We start from the raw sequence: 18,809 nt of genomic DNA on the forward strand, positions 1-18,809 counted from the left end.
TGCTCTCCCTCTTGTGAGCTACATGTGGATATTTTGAATTAAATGTGAAATGTTCTGAATTTTCTTGATTTCTCAAAACCTGTTCTCAAAATAAATATCAGCTCCTTCCTGGGACTCTTCAAGGACAAGCATATACATGAAAATCTACTTACCATAACTACAGAGCTCGCTCTCTCTCTCTCTGAGAAGACAAATACACAGAGCCATTGGCTATTCGATATGTCAAAGTTTGTAGATGCTAACCTGCTCTGGTGGGTTGTACTTAAGTATGAAGAGGCTCCTCCATTCATGACGTTGTCCACTGCCTCTCCCTGGAAGTGAAATGCTGGCTCTGGACCCCACTGCTTATTCTTCTATGTGTTCATTCACACAATGGCTTTATGATGTTTCCACAATGCCCAGTGGCAACCATTTCTCATCCTCTCCGTCTGTCCACACCACCCTATCTAACCTAGAGTGTTTCTCGTTTTCATTGCTGCAACCCAGTCTCCAATGGTTAGTGTTTACTATGTTGGCACTTCCTGCTTGTGACCTCCCCTGAGGTCCAGACTCCTAATGAACTCAGAGAGCTTCTCAAGTCTTGGGGCTCTGGCCACCAGTGGGATGAGGTACCAGTCATAGATGAGGAGTCTTGGGTCTCATTCTGATGGTGCTATTGCACTTATGGAGTTCTGTGAGGCTTTCTTTAGTTTTTTGCTATTTGGCAAAGGTAGATCATCCCATCTATTTTCATCTCTTTCTGTTCTCCTCTCACCATTGTTACCCTATCTTGCTTGACTCCCCTTTGTGCCTTTAAAATCCCAAACACCAGCAAGTACTCCCTACACCTCATCCCACCCTCATCTTCCACCTTGACCTTTCCTCCTCACACTGTGTGCTCATTGCCAAAGTCTCCCATCCTCCATCAGGCTTCCATCCGTTTTATGGAAGACAACTGGACCTTACCAGAGTATCTGTTGAGAAATCACACAATTCCTCTTCATGATTTCTTCTCACCATTTCTCATCTCTTCCACTTCTAAATGCATTTCCACTGGAGTGTCAAGTTCAGTTTCAATGTACATTAAATAATAAAAGTATCACCGTGAAGCATGATGGTGTCTTATGCCATGCACATTTTGAGAGTGTGTCTGCTTTCTCTGTTCATCTGCGACTGTGAGCACCTGTTCAGTAAGCTCTCCGTGACTCGTGGTGCATAACACTCTACAACATCGGATTGTTACTCACAATGGTGACATGAAGGTCACTGGCGTAGGCCCAAAATCTGAATCTTTGTTGCCTACTTCTTAAGGAAGATGCCCTTGTAAGTGAAAAAGATGTGCGGAAAGTCTTATATTTTGATAATCCTGAGATGCTAAGTTAGATTCGGTAGACAGACAAATGAATGTAAATAATCCCGTAAATCGCCAAAGTTGTCATTAAATTTGGCTACATTCACAGCTAAATTCTTCCTCCATGTGTGCTACTACTTGTAGAATGCCAGTCCGTTTTCCTCTCATGTTTGTTTGCTTGTTTCACCTCACTCCATTTCATATGCAATTTCAAAGACTTCAGAAAAATTAAGTCATCACAGGACCAGAGAAGAAGTGGGATGCTTAAATTCAAAATTGGCAAAGTGGACGTCTGTATAAAAGTTCAGAAATTAGCTACTGTAAAATAGTTCTAGCATTTGTAAAAATATAATAATCAGATATTTAGTCATCTGTGCTCTTTTAACTGGAAATCAATTCAAGTTCAATTTGAATCAGTCAAATCAAATCAATTCTGAGACCCTAAACGAAAAACTTAAAAACATAAGCTCAATAGCCAGTGTCATGGGCCTTCAGACCAAGCTTATGCTTTCTTTGTCTTCAGAATATTGTCAACTTAGTTGACCGAAAGATAAGAAATTCCAAGTAAAGCTGTTCTGACTTCGAATTCATAGCCGACATTATCTTTTGATGTTTATGCCTAGAAGATGAATACCCTACGTAGATATTTTCTGTTTGCTCCTATTTTGGGGTGTCTATTGAAGGGTTTTGTTCTGTCTCGTTTCTCCTTTACTTGGCTGCACAGGAAGTTCCATCCTGCATTGTGAGTTCAGCATTCTCTTTGCCGTCTGCCATGTCTCCCATTGTCTGTGCACACTCAGCATGGCCAGCACCCCTCTGCCTCCTGTATGGTGCAAGCACTCCAGACACAGAAAGCCCCTCATGCAGAGCATGCCCATCTGTCCAACATCTGGCACAGGGATGGGAAGCAACATGACCGGTGGCCTCCTGTGGCACTCAACAGTCTCCTTTTCCTCTGGGTTTTCCGTATTACAGATACTGCAATGAACATTTGCTCTGCCCGCCACACGTGTTCTGGACAGGTTGGGGACCATGGGAACGATGCACGGCCCAGTGTGGGGGTGGCATTCAAGCCCGCCGTAGGACCTGTGAAAATGGGCCTGACTGTGCAGGATGTAATGTGGTAAGTTACCACCTCCCTCCCAAACCACATTCCAGAGCCCGTACCCAAACTTGAAACCTCCTGGAAGTTCTATTCTTGTGAGATGCTCCCAGCACACTAGATGTTAGCACTAAAGCATCTGCACTCATAGTGACTATGCTCACACTTGAGCCACTGCCAACACTGATGCATTTTTACACCGGATAGCCTGCAAACCTTTGTGCTCTGCTGAACCTGCGTGTTGTATAGGCATGAAATGGGCAGACATTGAATGCTCTTTTTTGTGTTCTCACACACCAGCTCCTCTTTAAATGTCAATTCTGCTGCAGACACTATATATTTTATAAACATTAAATGTTCCTTAAATACTAGATCAGTTTTGTCCTGGTCCCCGAGGCTCTGAAATTTTAGAGGGTGTACAAGGACCTCTTGGTAATGAGAATTTGGAGGGCATGGTGGAAACTTAAAGTTCCTGAATCAAGTATTCACATATGGAATAAACTGAGAAACCTTCCAGTTCTAAATACAGAGCTGGAAAAATCTTGCACCTAGCAAACTTTGGTCACTCTGATTGGTCTAAGGAAAGGAATGATTACCCTGTGCTGGGCTCCCAGGCACACAGAATACAATGTGGACATGACATTGTGTGGTGACAGAGAAACTGGCACCATTGTCAAGGTGAGTTGGAACACATCAGAGGGAGTAAAAGACCACTTAATGGTTTTGTTTTTCTTCTGCCTTAGGAGCCTGTATTTCTTTTAACACTTTAAACTGACAAATGAAACTTAACTTGCATGGGCTCTTTTCCAAAGACCCATTGTTGTGCACCCTGTTTTTTCTCTTAGGGTGGCTATGCACTGAGTCCCTGCTGGCCACAGTCTGGATGAGGTGTGGTGGGGAGTGTTAGGTGGAGAAACTCACTATGGGAAGTGCTGTCTTGGTGTACTCTGAGTGACCTTGGCACTAGGTTTTTGATACTTCCACCCCTTGTGTCTTGAAGCTAGCCAATATCTTTTATGCTACGGTGAAGTTCATTTTGTGAAATATATAACCAGAAAAACTCCAGAGAGCCAATGGGACAGACAGAAGGTTATGAGGTGCTGTATCAGGTCTTACACCAAACAAGGAGGCTTTGCTTACTAGGATTATCAGTAAGTGTCTTTGCCCTCACAGTGATAAAGCTATTGTAATGATGTTAACCAATATGCAAGTGATCCTGAGCTCACTTGAGACCATAAAACTCTTCATATAGTATAGGTAAGTTGCATAGATAGATTATAGATAGATAGATAGATAGATAGATAGATAGATAGATAGATAGATAGATCAGACAGATACAGTTGATAAATATGACTGGATTGGATGGATGGATGGATAGATAGATAGATAGATAGATAGATAGATAGATAGATAGATAGATAGATAGATAGATAGATAGATTTCATACCAGGTGGTAAAATTTAAAACTAGTTATTATACATAAATGAAATCCCTGAAGACTTGCATGTCTGATGGAAAACCTTCAGTCTCTGCTGCACTGACTCATCTCCTGTTGTGCCATCAATGTGGACCTGTCCTTACACATAATGTTTGCTGTAGAAAAGCATGAAAGGAGTGCCCTGAGTTAATCATGCAACTACATTCCAAACACTTTGCAGACCCAAGAACTCAGAAAGCAGTGTACAGCGTTCTTACTGTAGGTTGGTGCCAATAATGACAGTAACAGACAGACTGATCCTCAGAAAGGCCTGTGGATGGAAGCAAAGCACACCCCTTGTGAAGGGTCCTGTGTATGTGGTAGGTTTGATTGCAAATGCAAATACTGAAGGCTCTCCAAAATATTGGCATGTGTTTATTTGTATGGTACAGCATGGTGGTCATGGAAACTTGGAAATATTTGAGGGACAGATTGTTGATGCAAGGAGGAGGCCTACACCTCATGTGTGTACCTGAGTCATGCACACTGGCCTCTGGGTTTCGGTATCCTCAAGGATCGAGTCGGTGTCTGGAATGCTTCTGTGACTCCAGCACCCCTTCTATGGACCCTGGGGCACACATTTCCAGCAGAATGACTGTCCATGTCCAACAGTGTCCCTCTCTGGTGACTAAGCTCATTGATGAACTTGGAATGTGAAGTAACTTTAGACACTAGGACACTTACTGAGGACAGTAGGCAGTTAGAACCCCACTCCAGGCCAATGCATCACTGGGGCTCCTGGGCTCTCTCTACATGCCTGATCCTTTCAAGGCAAGTGAGAGAGCTAAGTGTATGCCTAGAGCCCTCCCACCCAGCCTCTGCTTCTGTATTCCCTGGAGACCTGACTGAGTGCTGCTGTGTGCACATTCAGGTAGGCATCTCCTGTTGAACCATAGGCCTCTGGCATCTGAGAAACACTGAGGTTTGATTTCATATAATACACCATGTTTTCATTTGTTCTGTCTAGTGCCAAAGCCAACATAGCCATCAATCAAACAGAAAGTAATGTCAACACCATTATTGTCAGCAACAACTAATCAGAAAAGAAACAAAATGTGTCATTTAATACTATAACAACAGCAGAACACATTTTATATGTCATTTCATTTTAAATGATCTCAACCTAATACACATATAAATACTTTGTTAATACACAAATAGTAACAATTTGTGTTGACTGTCTTTCCCATATTTATCCTTATGTCCACGTGTTTTCATAATGACTAGTGATCACAATATTTTTAGTTCATATCTTGCAAAGTCCAGCCTACTGTACACTCCCATTTTAATCATATTTTTTGTGATAAACAGCATGACCAAAGCAGCTTGGGAAGGAAAAGATAATGCTTCCTCTCACAACTCCCAGATCATAGTCCCTCACTGAGGGAAGTCGGGGCCAAGGTAGGGACTGAAGGAGAGAGCATGAAGGAATGCTGCTTGCTGGCTTGCTCCCCATGGCTTGCTTAGAAACCTTACCACTCAGTCCTACCTGTGCATTGCTACCTGTATCACACACAGTGTCTAGGCTCTCCTTTATCAATTACTTACTGAGAAAATACCTCGCAGGCATGGCCACAGGCCAATTCGTTCTAGGCAATTCTTCCTAGATGAGGTTTCCTCTTCCAAAGTGACACTAGATGTGTGCCAAGTTGACAGCTAAAGGTAACTAGGACACCTTTGAATTAAATGGTAACTATATACCTTGAATCACACTCTACACATTGGAGTCATTCTTTAGAATCTAATGTTACCTGAAATCTTGCTGTATAATAAGATGGTTCTCTCTTACTAAGCACCTTCCACATGTCACGCATTGCACTAAAGGTAAATAAAATGCACTCTATTTTTGCTGTATTAGGAGAGGTGGTTTTCATTAATGCCTCTACCTGGAGATGAGCAAGCTCAACTTGAGAAAAGTTAATGAACCTGCCCAATAACAAGATGCCAGTAAATCAGTAGATAACTAGACCAGATCTAATGCTCTGACATAAATAGAATTTAAAGACTTCATTTACATAATGTTTTGGGAGAAAAATCCTGACTTTTCTTTGTTCTTAAAAGAAAGAAAGGGGATTTTTTTCTTTTTGGTTTGTGTTTATGTTTTGATCTATCATTTATAAGCACCCTTGTTTTTTTTTTTAATATGTTCTTTATTTTGAGAATTTCATGCACATGTACAATGAAAAATATATACCCCTTATTTATCCTCTCCAATTGTTCCCATATTCCCTAATACACTTCATTTCTCAAAATTATGTCCTTTTTTTTTGTAGCCTACTAAATTCAGTCACTGTTGCCCATATGCGCATGGTGTGGCGCCATCCACTGGAGTAAGGGAAAACTACCAGTAACTACCCACTTCCAATAACTCCATGCCTTAGACACTCTTGAGTTTTAGTAATAATAGTGGCCTGATTCTCCCTTCCTACCAACATTATAAGGAGATTACTGTGAGAATAAAAATGAAAAAGAAATGAAATCACATCAAAAATATCAATCTGATGGTCTGCCTAAAGGTTAAAACACAGGAAAGAAAGAATTTACAAAGTGCCAAAGGCTAGTATTGTGTTAGCACAGTCGCTTCCTAAGTTAATGCAACCCAAATCCCCTGAAAGAGCAAGTAAATGCTTTATAAGGGAGAAGTAAAAGCAGCCTCACATACAGCAAAAATAATTCAAAGAGTAAAACAAACTGAGTGTAGCCGGCATTGTATTTCTTACTGGAATACCACACAAAGAATGAAGCAATGGGCCAGAAGCTATGATCTAAAATATCAACAGGGCACAAAGGACGTATTTATGTCCGAGATGTAAGCAGGGGTCACAAAGGGCCTATGGTGTCTAGAAGAAAGGCCTTGAAATCAATACCATCCAAAGAGATTCTGTGACAGTTAATCAGAGATGGTTGAACACACTCTGGTGTGTTTTTATCCAGGAATGTCACTGTGAATAAATTTGGAAGCTAGTGAAATTGGCAAGTGGAACGTAGGTGGGTTTTGATGGACAAAATGATGACAGGATTACATATCCCTTGTTTTTGTGTTAGCACACAGGAATCTACAAAATACACCTCATATATTCGCTATTTCCCAAATGAGAAAATCAAGAACCATGGAAATCCAGTAGATGAGAGAGAAAGACCCTGTTAGCCTTTCTACCCTGTTCCTGAGTAGTTCCCTGTGTGTGTTGGTCCTTCCAGAGCACACATCACTGAGGCTGGGGATGGGGGGGGGGTGTTAGCTCCTATCCCACACCCACCCCATCAGTCCAGGGAAAAGGGCCTAAATAGACACATTCTAGGTTTGCCATGAACTCTAGTTTTTTGTTTATTTCTTGAGTGTCCATAGACTTTCCCTCAGGCTGGAAATATATCAGCAGTTCAGTTTTAAGGGGCCTTGTGATCAGAGCAGAAATTATTTTAGATGTTTGTGATTGGGTTTTAAATCTGAGTTGCACGAAGTGCCACCTTTTCACCAGCTTTGTCTTCTGTGCTTGTTCAGGGTTAGGGTTCACAACCAGGCCACCTGCTGTGTACCTTAAAAATATAAGGTAATTGTGCTGTCTGCAAGTTGCCAATATTCTAAAGGACACTAGAGACCATCTTTGTAATTTTGTTTTTGAAATATTTTCATCCCAACTTCTGACACTACTAACATTTTGCTGGGTGTAAATAACCTGGTAGTATGAATTGAGTATTTTATAGTATATTTCATCAGATATTTTCCAAGAATTCTTAGGTATAGTTTCTTAAACTCTGATAGAATTTTGATGTCAGGGACAATGGTACCTGGATCAGGAAGCAACATTATATACAGTGCTGTGCAGGCAAGTCAATATCCATATTAAGACAAATCTCTTCCTTCTTCCCAGGGTGCTGAAATGGTTGGTAGCACCTGTTTACATTTGGGGGCTACAATATCATCGAGTTACAACATTTTCTCTGCAACATTATCTATTTTTCTTCAGCTAGGACATGGCCACTTCCCTGTGTCACAGATAGTCAGGAAGAGAACCTGGGAGACTGAAGTTATACACTTAAACAGAGTTTGAACATTGCTTGGTTGGCTCCTTTTAGTGAGTTCAGTAATATAATTTGGGTCGTAAATACCCTGAAATTGTCAGTGTCATGAAGACTCATCCCCAAGCTCATAGTCAGAACCTTTAAGAGGTGGGGCTTATGAGACAATGTTAGATCTTTGGGGTTGTGCCCTTGGAGGGGATACTGGGGACCCCTCTTTTCTTCCCTCTTCCACTTCCCCTCGGTGACATGAAGTTTGCTCTTCTGTTTGCTCTGCTGAGATGTGCTGCCTCACCTCAGGACCCAGAGTGACCAGCTAACAAGGCTCTGAAATCTCTGAAACTATGAGTTAATATAATCCCTTGCTCTGAGTCAGTTGGTTATCCCAGGGAATAGGAGAAAGTGAGCTGAGTCTTTTGTATGATGCTAGGTGCTTCCTCATCTTGATCGTTGGTTGCCCAGGGAATCTTGGTCCTGGCTTGGACAAGATAAGCCCTGCAAGGAGATGCCTGGCAAGTATTCTCCTACACACTTCTTTGCTTGGATCACCTTTACAGATTCAACCCTAGACTGTAAGCACTGGCCTCTAGCAACCAGGGCAAAGACTTTTCTGGTTTTGATATAACAAATTTTATCTATCATTTAGGACAGCACCATTTTATAAACCTAAAAAGGCAAGTTTCCTAAAGTTTGATACCCACAGTCAACTAGTTAATTCTAATTCTATTCAAACAAAAATTACAGATAAAAAGAATATTCTATTATTATCTGTCATCATAATTGCTATTGTGGGTTTTACCTAATGGAATTGCGAGGTATTTTATTACTGATTTTAATAACTCAGAGACACGGAATTCATGCTAGAATACCTATCTTAAGTATCTTGAAGCTTGGTACCAAAAGAGAAAGTGGCTTGGGTCCTGCTGTGTGTCTAGGTTCAAGACCAGCTACTTTAGCTGGCAGCTCACGTGTTTCTCCTCTGCACTGCGTGACCTCGTCTAATATCTTAAAAGTAATTGTTGAGGGAAGAACTTGGATTTTCTCTTGGATCCAACATAGAGAAGTCAACTTTTGCCTCTTGAGTATGATCAACACCTAATTTGATGAGGTGGGCGATGTTAAATGCTGAAAGGCCATTAAGCATGCAGTGGCTAAAGATCATCCCCATAACTGGGGTTCCTAGGGAAAGCATCAATGTCAGGAACCACCGGGTACTGAGTTCCTCAGTCTCCCAGAAGCTACTGAATTGCATCAGGCATGCTGTGCATAGTTCCAAGGAGGCATGGACATCAGCAGAACCCTGAAGATGGACAGTGTGCAAGGGTGCCACTCCAGTACTGTTCTGACTTCTTCAAATCCTCAGAAACATCTTGGCTCCACCCTTCTTTTACAATCCTATTATGGTTCACAGTTAGCTACTGTGAGGTGCCAAGTATCACATCTCGGCTTGAGCTCTGTGTAAAGTAGAACAGGACACCAGACAAGCTCTTAGAGAAGAAAGGTTATTTGAGAGATAAAATTACACTAGAGAGTGAGAAAAAAGGGAGAGAGGAATAAGGAAGGAAAAGTCACTTTGGGTGCCTGTTATTGAGGTCACTGATGTAGACAGCAAAGGCCTGATTGCCTTTTGCGTCAGAGAAGCCAAAAAGTGCCTCTTAAAAGTTACTGGGATTCATGCATCACTTGAATGAAGGATGCTACCGGGCTGCATCCCATGGTCTCCGGGAACTGGAGAGAAAACCCAACATGAAGAGCCACCTGTATCCTAGTGGATGAGAGTGGATGTAAACTATCCACTGCTTTCCTGAAGCAGTAGAGAGAGATCGTGTGCCTCAAGTTATTTGCCACATCTGACTTTATCAAATGAAATTCCAAGCTTGCTGGAACAAACCACTGAGAACAGAGTTCCTGAAACTACTATCCAATGCTTGGAATTAATAAAGTCTGCCGGGGCTCTCCTGCCTTGCAAGACATCCCATAGACCCCCTGGGAAATTTCCATCCATCAAAGAGTTGTGAGTACTTACTATTAGGCCATATCATTTCATTTTCCAGCAGACATTTTTATGCATCACAGTGATTCTCTCCATCCTTTGGAACTGTTTCTTTTCCTTGACTACATGAAAAACAAAAGCTGCTTAGAGTTTCCAGACAAGGTCACTTTGGTCTTAGAAAGAGACACATGAAGGTGACGCTCCTTTATTCTGGAAGCTGGTGCCAGGAAGTGGAACTATAGTTGCTGCCCACTCGTTGGCATCCTGAAGGGGTCAGGAGCAAAGCCGGGAGATGGAACAGAGGGCTGTAAGGGGCCTTTCTTCCTAGAAGCTGGCCTTGCTATGCACAGGATGAAGTTTGACCTCTGAGGTCAAATGTTTTGTGGTTTCAGCTGGTTTGAATCCAATTCATTTTAACTGCTGTGTCCTTCTCTTTCCCTTAAAAGAAGCTCCCCTTCTCATGTCACTTAATAACTGAAAAGACAAAGCATGTGGTTCCTTCACAACCACTGTAACTGAATGGGCTGGTGCAAGGATCTTCACGTAATGTGTTATTAAGAAGGCCAAATGGATGGTCTTGCCCTTCATGAAGATCGGATGATGGACTATTCCACTGTACTGTTGGTAAAGGGCGTTCACTTATTCTTGCAAGTATTCTCCACAAGAGAAATGATTGACATCCCTAGCTGAAACTGAAAATTGCATCTTCATAAGCATGGGGATGTAAAACTTGCTTCCTTTTATTAGGGAATAGCTCAGCTAAAAGCCTAAAAATATGAAAGATTGTCAGAATGAAACTGCCACGTGTTGTTAGAAGAGGCTTGAGCATTTTGTAAAAGTTAATGTCAGTACACAAAACTGAGTGGTGGGGCAGATGGCCACAGAATTATATGTTTTCTCAAATCTAGCATTCCAAGTTTGGCAATCAAGTTTAAGAATGATGCATAATACAGATGGAGAGAAAAGGAAAAATGATGGATTACAGGAATTAATCCATCACAACTCTGCCTGGAGGACACATAAATAATTGTCTACAATCTCAGAAATTGCTGTTGGTACTGAGATCTGGAGTATTTCACACACAAAAAAAAAATGTTTTATTTATAGAGTTAGAAAGCTCTGTTGAACAGATTTCACTCTGCAAAAAAAAAAAAAAAGCTGTTTTTTTTTTTCTTTTCTGTCTACCATGATCCAAATACTGAGGGAAAAACTAATTAAAAAGACTTTCATGATGAAAATGTTTTTCAGTGTATACAAGATATAAACCACACACACACACACACTCACACACACACACACACACACACACACACACACACACCACACACACACAAAAGGCACACCCACACATTTGCATGTGCATGCTAGCACAAACACACATACACACACACACACACACACACACACACACACACACACACACCTCCTCTTTAGAGTTCACCAATGAACTATGTGGTACAGATTTTCTAATACTTAATATTAAAATACCTAAAGTTCAGTTGCAAAAGCCTGCCAACAGTATTTCCTCATGTTTGAGTACTATTTGAGGTCTCATGCATACCTAGTACCTACAGAGTGAATAGATTCTTATAAAAGCATAACAAATACAATGCTCAGCTAAAGGGAATTCATATTATTTTAAAATAATCTTTATTCATTCTTTTTATCAATTCATGCATGCATAGAATGTATTTTGATCATATTCATCTATTTCTTCGCTTAACTCCTTCTACTAGTCATCCCTCCCCTGTCTCATATATGTGTGGGTATGAGGCCATCCACTAGAACATCTAGAACATGACTGACCTACCAAGGACCACACCCTTTAAGAAAATTGAGTGTCTCTGTCGTAGCAGCCATCAACGGTCAATAACTTTTTAAGAATGTGTGGGATTTCATGACTATTTTACATGAGGAGGTGAAGTATTTTTGTTCTATGTTTAAGTGCCCTAAAGAAGTTATTTTAAACACCTCCAAATTATCTTATTTTCCAGTTGTGTCCTCTGTTTTTGACATAGTCCTTGCTGATACCACACTGATTGAAGATGATCTATGTAGACCACTCACTGGACCTTATAGTCAATTTAATGTCTCATGTCAAAGTTGGTAGCTTATTTTTTCAACTCATCTGTTTCTGTCCTTACTGAGTATTTGTTAATTAAATTAAAAGATTGCATTTGCAGTGCTTCTGGTACATGTATCTGAGAAATCATTCATACATCACAAGTAGACCTCCAATTACTAGTTCTTGTGCATAGTTCAGAAGAACAGGAAGTTCTGTTTATAATACAGAGGATGCTTTCTGAATTCATTCTCAATAGACTACATCTTTAAATACTTCAGTGCATCCTGTCACTACACTCACAGGGGCCATGATGCTAGTCTGCATTTTCATGCCTTTAGGGTAGCCTGGACTGTGTGGTCCCATCAGAGATGTGAATACTGACTCTGCTCAACCAACATACAGAAAAGGTAGACAAGGCAAGTTATGACCTCTTTAGGGTCCAAGCTGTAGGGGCCAGCATATCACCTCATGGACACATCCCTACAACCAAGCATAAGCAAAGCAAACAACCATCCCTCTGATAAGAGCTTTGTCACCCCCTGTGAGACTGTGTTGCCTGCATTGTAGTCTGAATTCAACTTCCTCTTGGAAAGGCCTGTGTGTCTCACAATCCTAGTAGACGTTTGCCTGAACTTCATGTTCCTGTGCCTACATTCTGAGCAGTATGACTCTTCCCCATGTTCTCTCTGTCATTCACACAATAGATATTAAGCTGTTTGTCCAGAAATAGTTGGGCTTAGAACCAGGGTGAATAAGAGAGAAAGACCCACTCCTGATCTTCAACTAAAGTGGCCCAGGGAACAGTAGGGTCTTGACAGGTTTTGTGTGAGCGCTGTTGTTTAGAACTAGTTTTAATTAGTACAGATGAGGTCATGCTGGACAATCATGCCCATAAATGCAGGTGGACCCAGAGGTCTTTAAAATAAGTTTGATCACACTGTAGAAGGGTCTAGGTTTGGCTCGGGGCAGAGCACTCTTCTGTTGTAGAAGTAACTTCAAAGTTTAATTACAACCACAATACACTTTAATATGCATGTTGCTTAAGGTTTTCATCTTTGTTTTTATTTCGTTTCTGTGCCTCTTGTGCTACTATTTAACATGTATAATTTCAGTTGTTAAAAGTAATTCACATACATAATAATTTTCAAAGCAACTTATAATTAACTAAAGAAGGAAGCAACAGATGTTGCATCGTAAAAAAAAAATGCTATAAAACACTGAATATTTTTCACAGATGCCATTGTTTCTTCTTTCTTAATGCTTGACTTTAATAATCCTAAAGTATTCTAACAACCCAAAGTTGCTTCCAAATATTTGTAATGTGAACAGACATGCACACACACACACACACAGAGAGAGAGTCTAGCAACAGCTGCTCTATTTAGCTTGTGTCATTAATATTTTTGAGTTGGAATACCCAGTTAACCTTTAGAAGCAATTAAACTTTGTCAGTTAAAATCCAAATGATTAATTGACCTACTCTGTGGCCCGGTGGTGTGTCATGATACCCAGGTTTCTGAGATCAGGTGTCTCCTTGTGTCACTTCACACCATGGCATTCTAGGTCTTACTGGCAAGATTTCATTATGTTCTGCTTTGAAAGAAACAGCTGCAACAAAGACCTTTGGAGATGGAGTTGGCTCACTCCACATTACATTCTTGCGTTATTTTATAAGTCACGCCGTGTGAGATGGGAGCGTCCACACAGGGTGACTTGGTGACTTGGCATCTTGCTTCTGTTATGAGGTGAAACATCTTCCACATCGGCCCTAGGCTATACTAATCCCAGGAATTGCTCAATTTAAGGCTATTAGAAAACAGTCCATGGAGGAAGGGACACTGTTGTCATCTTGTGGGAGAAAGAAATAGCTGTAGCTTCAGAAAGGAAATTCTGGAATCTTCCCAGAATTTCATTACACCTCTGAAGCCAGAAGCCTATGCCTCAGAGCTTTCTCAAAGCTAACAGCATGAGGGCCAAGAGTAGCAGAGTAGCAGCAAAGAGAATCCAGATGTCAAGCAGGAAGCGCTCACATTTGCCAGGCAGTTTCAGTAGGCTTACTTAATGGATTTCTTCCTCTTATCTTTTTGCAACTGCTAATAGCTTTTGGTGATAAGGCCTTGTCACCTGAAACTAAAAAGGAAGAAAAGAACTCAGCCTGCTATGTGTTCCTTCTTTGAAAATTAAATTATCTACTCCTCAGAGTGACCTCCCCTGTTACTGTTCCCTTATAAATAGTTTTCCTGGTCCTGTGCTGTGCATAATGTTGAGATCAGCCTCTTTGTGTTTAATCACCAGGAGAGTCCTTAGACTGACTCTTTGTAAAGAATTGGTGCTGTGTGATCGATGCTAGTGGATAAAAGAAGGTTATTCGGCATCGAGAAGCATCCTTTCCAGCTTCGGAGAAAAGATTACAAGTCAAACAGTTTGAAAAGAGTAAAGTCACAGATGCAGTGGAACAATTAAGAGAGATGCATGAGAGCTGAGAGGATGGGTCTCCTATGGCTGAAGAGTCAAGGACCCTGTGTGTGGGCAGGGTCTGTCCACCCTGAGATTTAGGCCACGAGCTATAGCTCATGTACAGTTCTGAGATACACAATGGAATGTTCCATGTTCACCCTTGGAGAGTCATTCACGACATTTATGAAGGTACCAAGCAGGCCCTTTACCTGCCCACAGCAAGGATACTCTTGCAGTTACACCATTGGAGCTTTCCCTGCTTAGTGTTTCTAGAGTATAACTTCTTTCCTATTTTCAGCATTTGCAAGCTGTCTTATCTTTAATGTAATTTTAGTAATTACAAAATCATGTTGGATTTAAAAGAACCTATCAAATGTGTGGGTGGGTGGGTGGTGTACATGTAGTCATAGGTACTTTCATGTCTGCATATATAAATGGGTGTGTACTTTCATTTTGGGCACACACGTGTAGGCAATATACACTTTATCTCCGCCATTCTCTCAATTTCACTTACAACTTCTATCTCTGCCTCCTTAAAAGGTACTTTGAAAATTAAAAGAAAAAATTACGGTAAATACTCCTCTAGCGTACATCATATGCAGTGGAACTTAGTCCCACTCCAAAGAGGATCATCACCTTCCCTTACTGTAGTCCATGTACAGCTACCCAACCAAAGGACAAGTCCTAGCATACCTATGTTTGAACGTGGAGTATGGCTAGGTCAACTCTGATCTGAAGGTGTCTTCACTGAGGGAGCAGGAAGAATAACAGGGACTCAGTGAAAGGGACACCTGCTGAGAACAGGTGCAGGTCACAGTTCCCAGGTAAGGCCGGAAGGTCCAAGTTAGAACCTTCATATTTATAGTGCACGAAACAGGTCCCCATTGCTGCATTTACATGAGGGCTGAGATTCTTTACTACAGGGGCTCCCCGGGGTCTTTCCCACAATGTTCTGCTCAGGCATTTGGTGCCCCTTGAGGTGCTGGCACTGGAAGCCAGGTGGTTACATCACTAGTATTCCACCAGGAATCTCTTAGGGTAATCTGCCTCTATGGGTCCAGTCAGTGTCCACTGAGAAACTCCTCTGGTTTGCAGAATAGGAATTTTCATGAAGGTTTCCCATGTTCTGCTCATCTTGCTGAAAACAAACAAGTCACACAAATCACAAAATATCTTTTAGCCAGAATTTAACAAATGAGTGCTTAAAATGGAAATACAAATACTACCCCATTGGGACTGGTTTTATGTTCTGTAATCCACGCTGACTTAGATTTTTTTTTCCAGTACTCACAGCTCCCCTGATCTACAATAGGCCTTGTCTGTCATTTTCAGCCCATAGTCACAGCATGGCCAGGGGAATTGCCCATTTCAATGGTACACAGCAGTAAATGTGTAAACTTCTGCCAACTGCCTGATACTTTTTCCTGACTGGGGGATTTGTTTGCTGTTGTTGTGTTTTGTTTTTTGTGACTGTTTGATTGTTTGGTTGATTTTTGTTGTGTTTTGTTTTGTTTTTGCCAAAAATGTAACTGATGGGCCTTGTAACTTGACTTAAGCAAATGGCATTGCTGTTGACTGATGTTGAAGCAGAGGCCTCTGAGTAAGGGAGTCTGTCAGGATACCTGAGTTTACTGCACTTCCTCCTTCCTTTGCTGTTCTTTGGAAGGCAGCTGAGTTAAATTCAGGTGTATGTACTTATGGAATGTAGAGGAACAGGGGAGGGACTTTCTACCTGAACATCTATAACTTGATTTTGCAACATCTATAACTTTGATTTCCCAGCCTGGCTCTTTGTATGACAGGCATTTGCTTGTCTGTTCTAAATCACAACCCTGTGCCTTTGACTGTTTCCAGGTTAGTTCACTGGAGAAAGTGGAGATACAGAAGGTAGGAGAGAGCCAAACTCTGGGATGTTCTTCACCACTAGGTGAGGACCACCTAGAGAGTGCAGGTTCCCAGGTGCAGGTACCTGGTCTCCATGGCTCACTTAACACCCATAGCATCTCCCAGTTCCTAGCATAAGGTAACTGCACAGTGGATCAAATGAGAAGGTGACATCATTCCAGTTAAGGCCAAAATGCCCCTTGTATGGGACCAGTAGAGCCAATCCATTGTCTTTCCAGAGTATCCAAGCAGCCTTTGTCTTTGTAAGAAGGCTTGCAGACAGCAATTGCTGCAACATTTTAAATTGTATTGCATAGCTGCCTTGTTTACCTTGTTAGAAGCCTTTGTCTGGTCACCTTTGGACTTAATGTATTAGATGTTGAAAAACTAGTATTGTCAATTAACAAAGCTAGTGGCAGGAGCCTGAGCAGAGAGAATTGTGTTTGAAAGCAAAGGCTTCTATAACAAGTGTGGGTTTGGCCAGTGACTGAGGCATGAGGATTAAGTAAATAATGCTGGTCCAGGTGTTTAGAAGGAGATAGGGTCAGGAGTACTCCTAATCTGCAAGATTGTATGTATTAAAACATCTCTTCTGCTAAGTGTCCCAACATCCTGGATCTAGGTCTTGGCCGCAGTCAGCATGTTCTAGAACAAAGATTAAATGCGCTGTCCTCTGAGTGCACATGGACCTACACAAATCTCATGGCTCTCTAGCTCCTGCCTTCTCATATATCTCCGCATGGATCTCCTTTCATGCAGTGCACAGACTGTAGATCTCCTGTACAAAACAAATTCACCAGGTTTTGCACACACACAAAAGTGTATATACATACATACACAGAATATGTTCACATTTCACATGTAGTCATATCCACACTATATATTGTGGGTGACCAAGTAGACAAATGGGTGTTATTGTGAAGACTATATCTTCTAGCAAGAACACTAAGAGAGGAAAAATTCTGTGCTAATTTAAATAAACACAGAGGAAACAGTTGATAAAATTCAACACTCATTCATAAGAAGTTCCAAAGAAGCACAATAAAGAGGGAAAGCAGCTTCTCCTATCTCTTGAAGGATGCCTATGAGAAGTTTACAGCAATAGAACCCTTTCAATTCAAGCAAAGAAAGAGATGCCGTTTCTTGCTAGCACTGTCGGTATTCACTGCTAACACTGGAGACCACTGATAGCACAGTACGTCAAGGCAAACTAAAAGGAGTAAGAGTGTGATGGATGTGCATAGCATATCCAAGAGGTTTCTGCTAGCTCTCTTACCCTATCACAAAGGTCGGAGAGTATTAGGTAATGGCTGTTCATTAAATGCCATGTGTCATTCTATATTGTAATCTCTGGTGAATAGGAACGTGCTGAGCCTCAACATGTCACAGTTTGGAAGGGGTTTCTGAATGGAAGGGCTTCTTGATGCTTCCTATTTGACCCACAGGAGCTTTGTCTTTGTTTCTTTTGATCATCTGAAGAGTTATTCAGTATTTCCCAAGCTGGTGGGTACCATTGTGAAGTCATCATAAGTCACCCGTTGAACTACGATTTGTCTGCTGATGTCTGGACCACATTACTGTCATGTTGGACTGAGGAAGGGAGAGCTGTGAGTGCCGATGCTTGCCAAGTGTCTGCTGATAAATAGCAAGTATGCAATGCTTGGCTAGAACTAAAGGAATGAGAAACAGATTGTCACTATCTGAATCTCCAAAATCCACGAAGGAGATGCCTGTCCAGACAGACCACTGAGCAGTGTTTCTTCCCAGTGGTCTAGACAGCAGTGGTAGCATGCAGAAGGTACAATCTTTTTGAGTAAATGTAAGCAAGGGATGGAGTACAGAGAAGACAGCAACACCAGCAGAGTTTCAGAGGCCTGAAACCACAGCATTCATGTCCTAGAGCTCTTGATGGTAGCACCAGTGCACATACTGGTCAAGAGGGCAGGAAAGACTGGGATGTAGTTAAGCAGACATTTTGAATTATCTGGTTGTTAAGCAGTTTGGGTTATGCCTCACTGGTTTTGTGAAGCCACAGAGATGTATAAATACTGACACCAATGCCTGACATGTATTAGAACCAATTCCTGTATTATGCATCTCTCTCTCTCTCTCTCTCTCTCTCTCTCTCCCTCTCTCCCTTCCCCCCCTCTCCCGACCCCCGTGTGTGTGTGTGTGTGTGTGTGTGTGTGTGTGTGTGTGTGTTTGTGTAGAGTAAAGATAAGGGAGAAGTCATATACATCTGAAAATTAGGAACATACTTAAAGCAAACATGATAGATACCTGTGACTGGCATATGGATTTGGAAGGAGTTTACTTAATTATTTAATCACCACTTTATCTTTTAGGAGAATAGAGTGGAAAATTTTCCGAGTCATATTTAAACATAAAAATCCACCTTGTGGAATAGCCTCTATATACTAATTTGAGCAATTACCATATAGGAAATGTCAAGATCAATAAGCTGATCTATATCATCGCCATATG

The 18,809-nt window shown here is 41.3% G+C and overlaps 1 protein-coding gene across 1 annotated transcript in view; it reads left to right on the plus strand.

Annotated features, from left to right (window-relative positions):
* Sema5a (semaphorin 5A) overlaps positions 1-18,809 on the plus strand; it is a 263,102-nt gene that overhangs the window by 213,003 nt on the left and 31,290 nt on the right. Inside the window, exon 14 of the mRNA XM_035439159.1 lies at positions 2,306-2,453. Coding sequence (XP_035295050.1) covers positions 2,306-2,453 — 148 coding nt within the window. The remainder of the gene's footprint in view (positions 1-2,305; positions 2,454-18,809) is intronic.

This window comes from Cricetulus griseus, chromosome 2 (genome assembly GCF_003668045.3).
Source record: "Cricetulus griseus strain 17A/GY chromosome 2, alternate assembly CriGri-PICRH-1.0, whole genome shotgun sequence".
Taxonomy (NCBI): domain Eukaryota; kingdom Metazoa; phylum Chordata; class Mammalia; order Rodentia; family Cricetidae; genus Cricetulus; species Cricetulus griseus.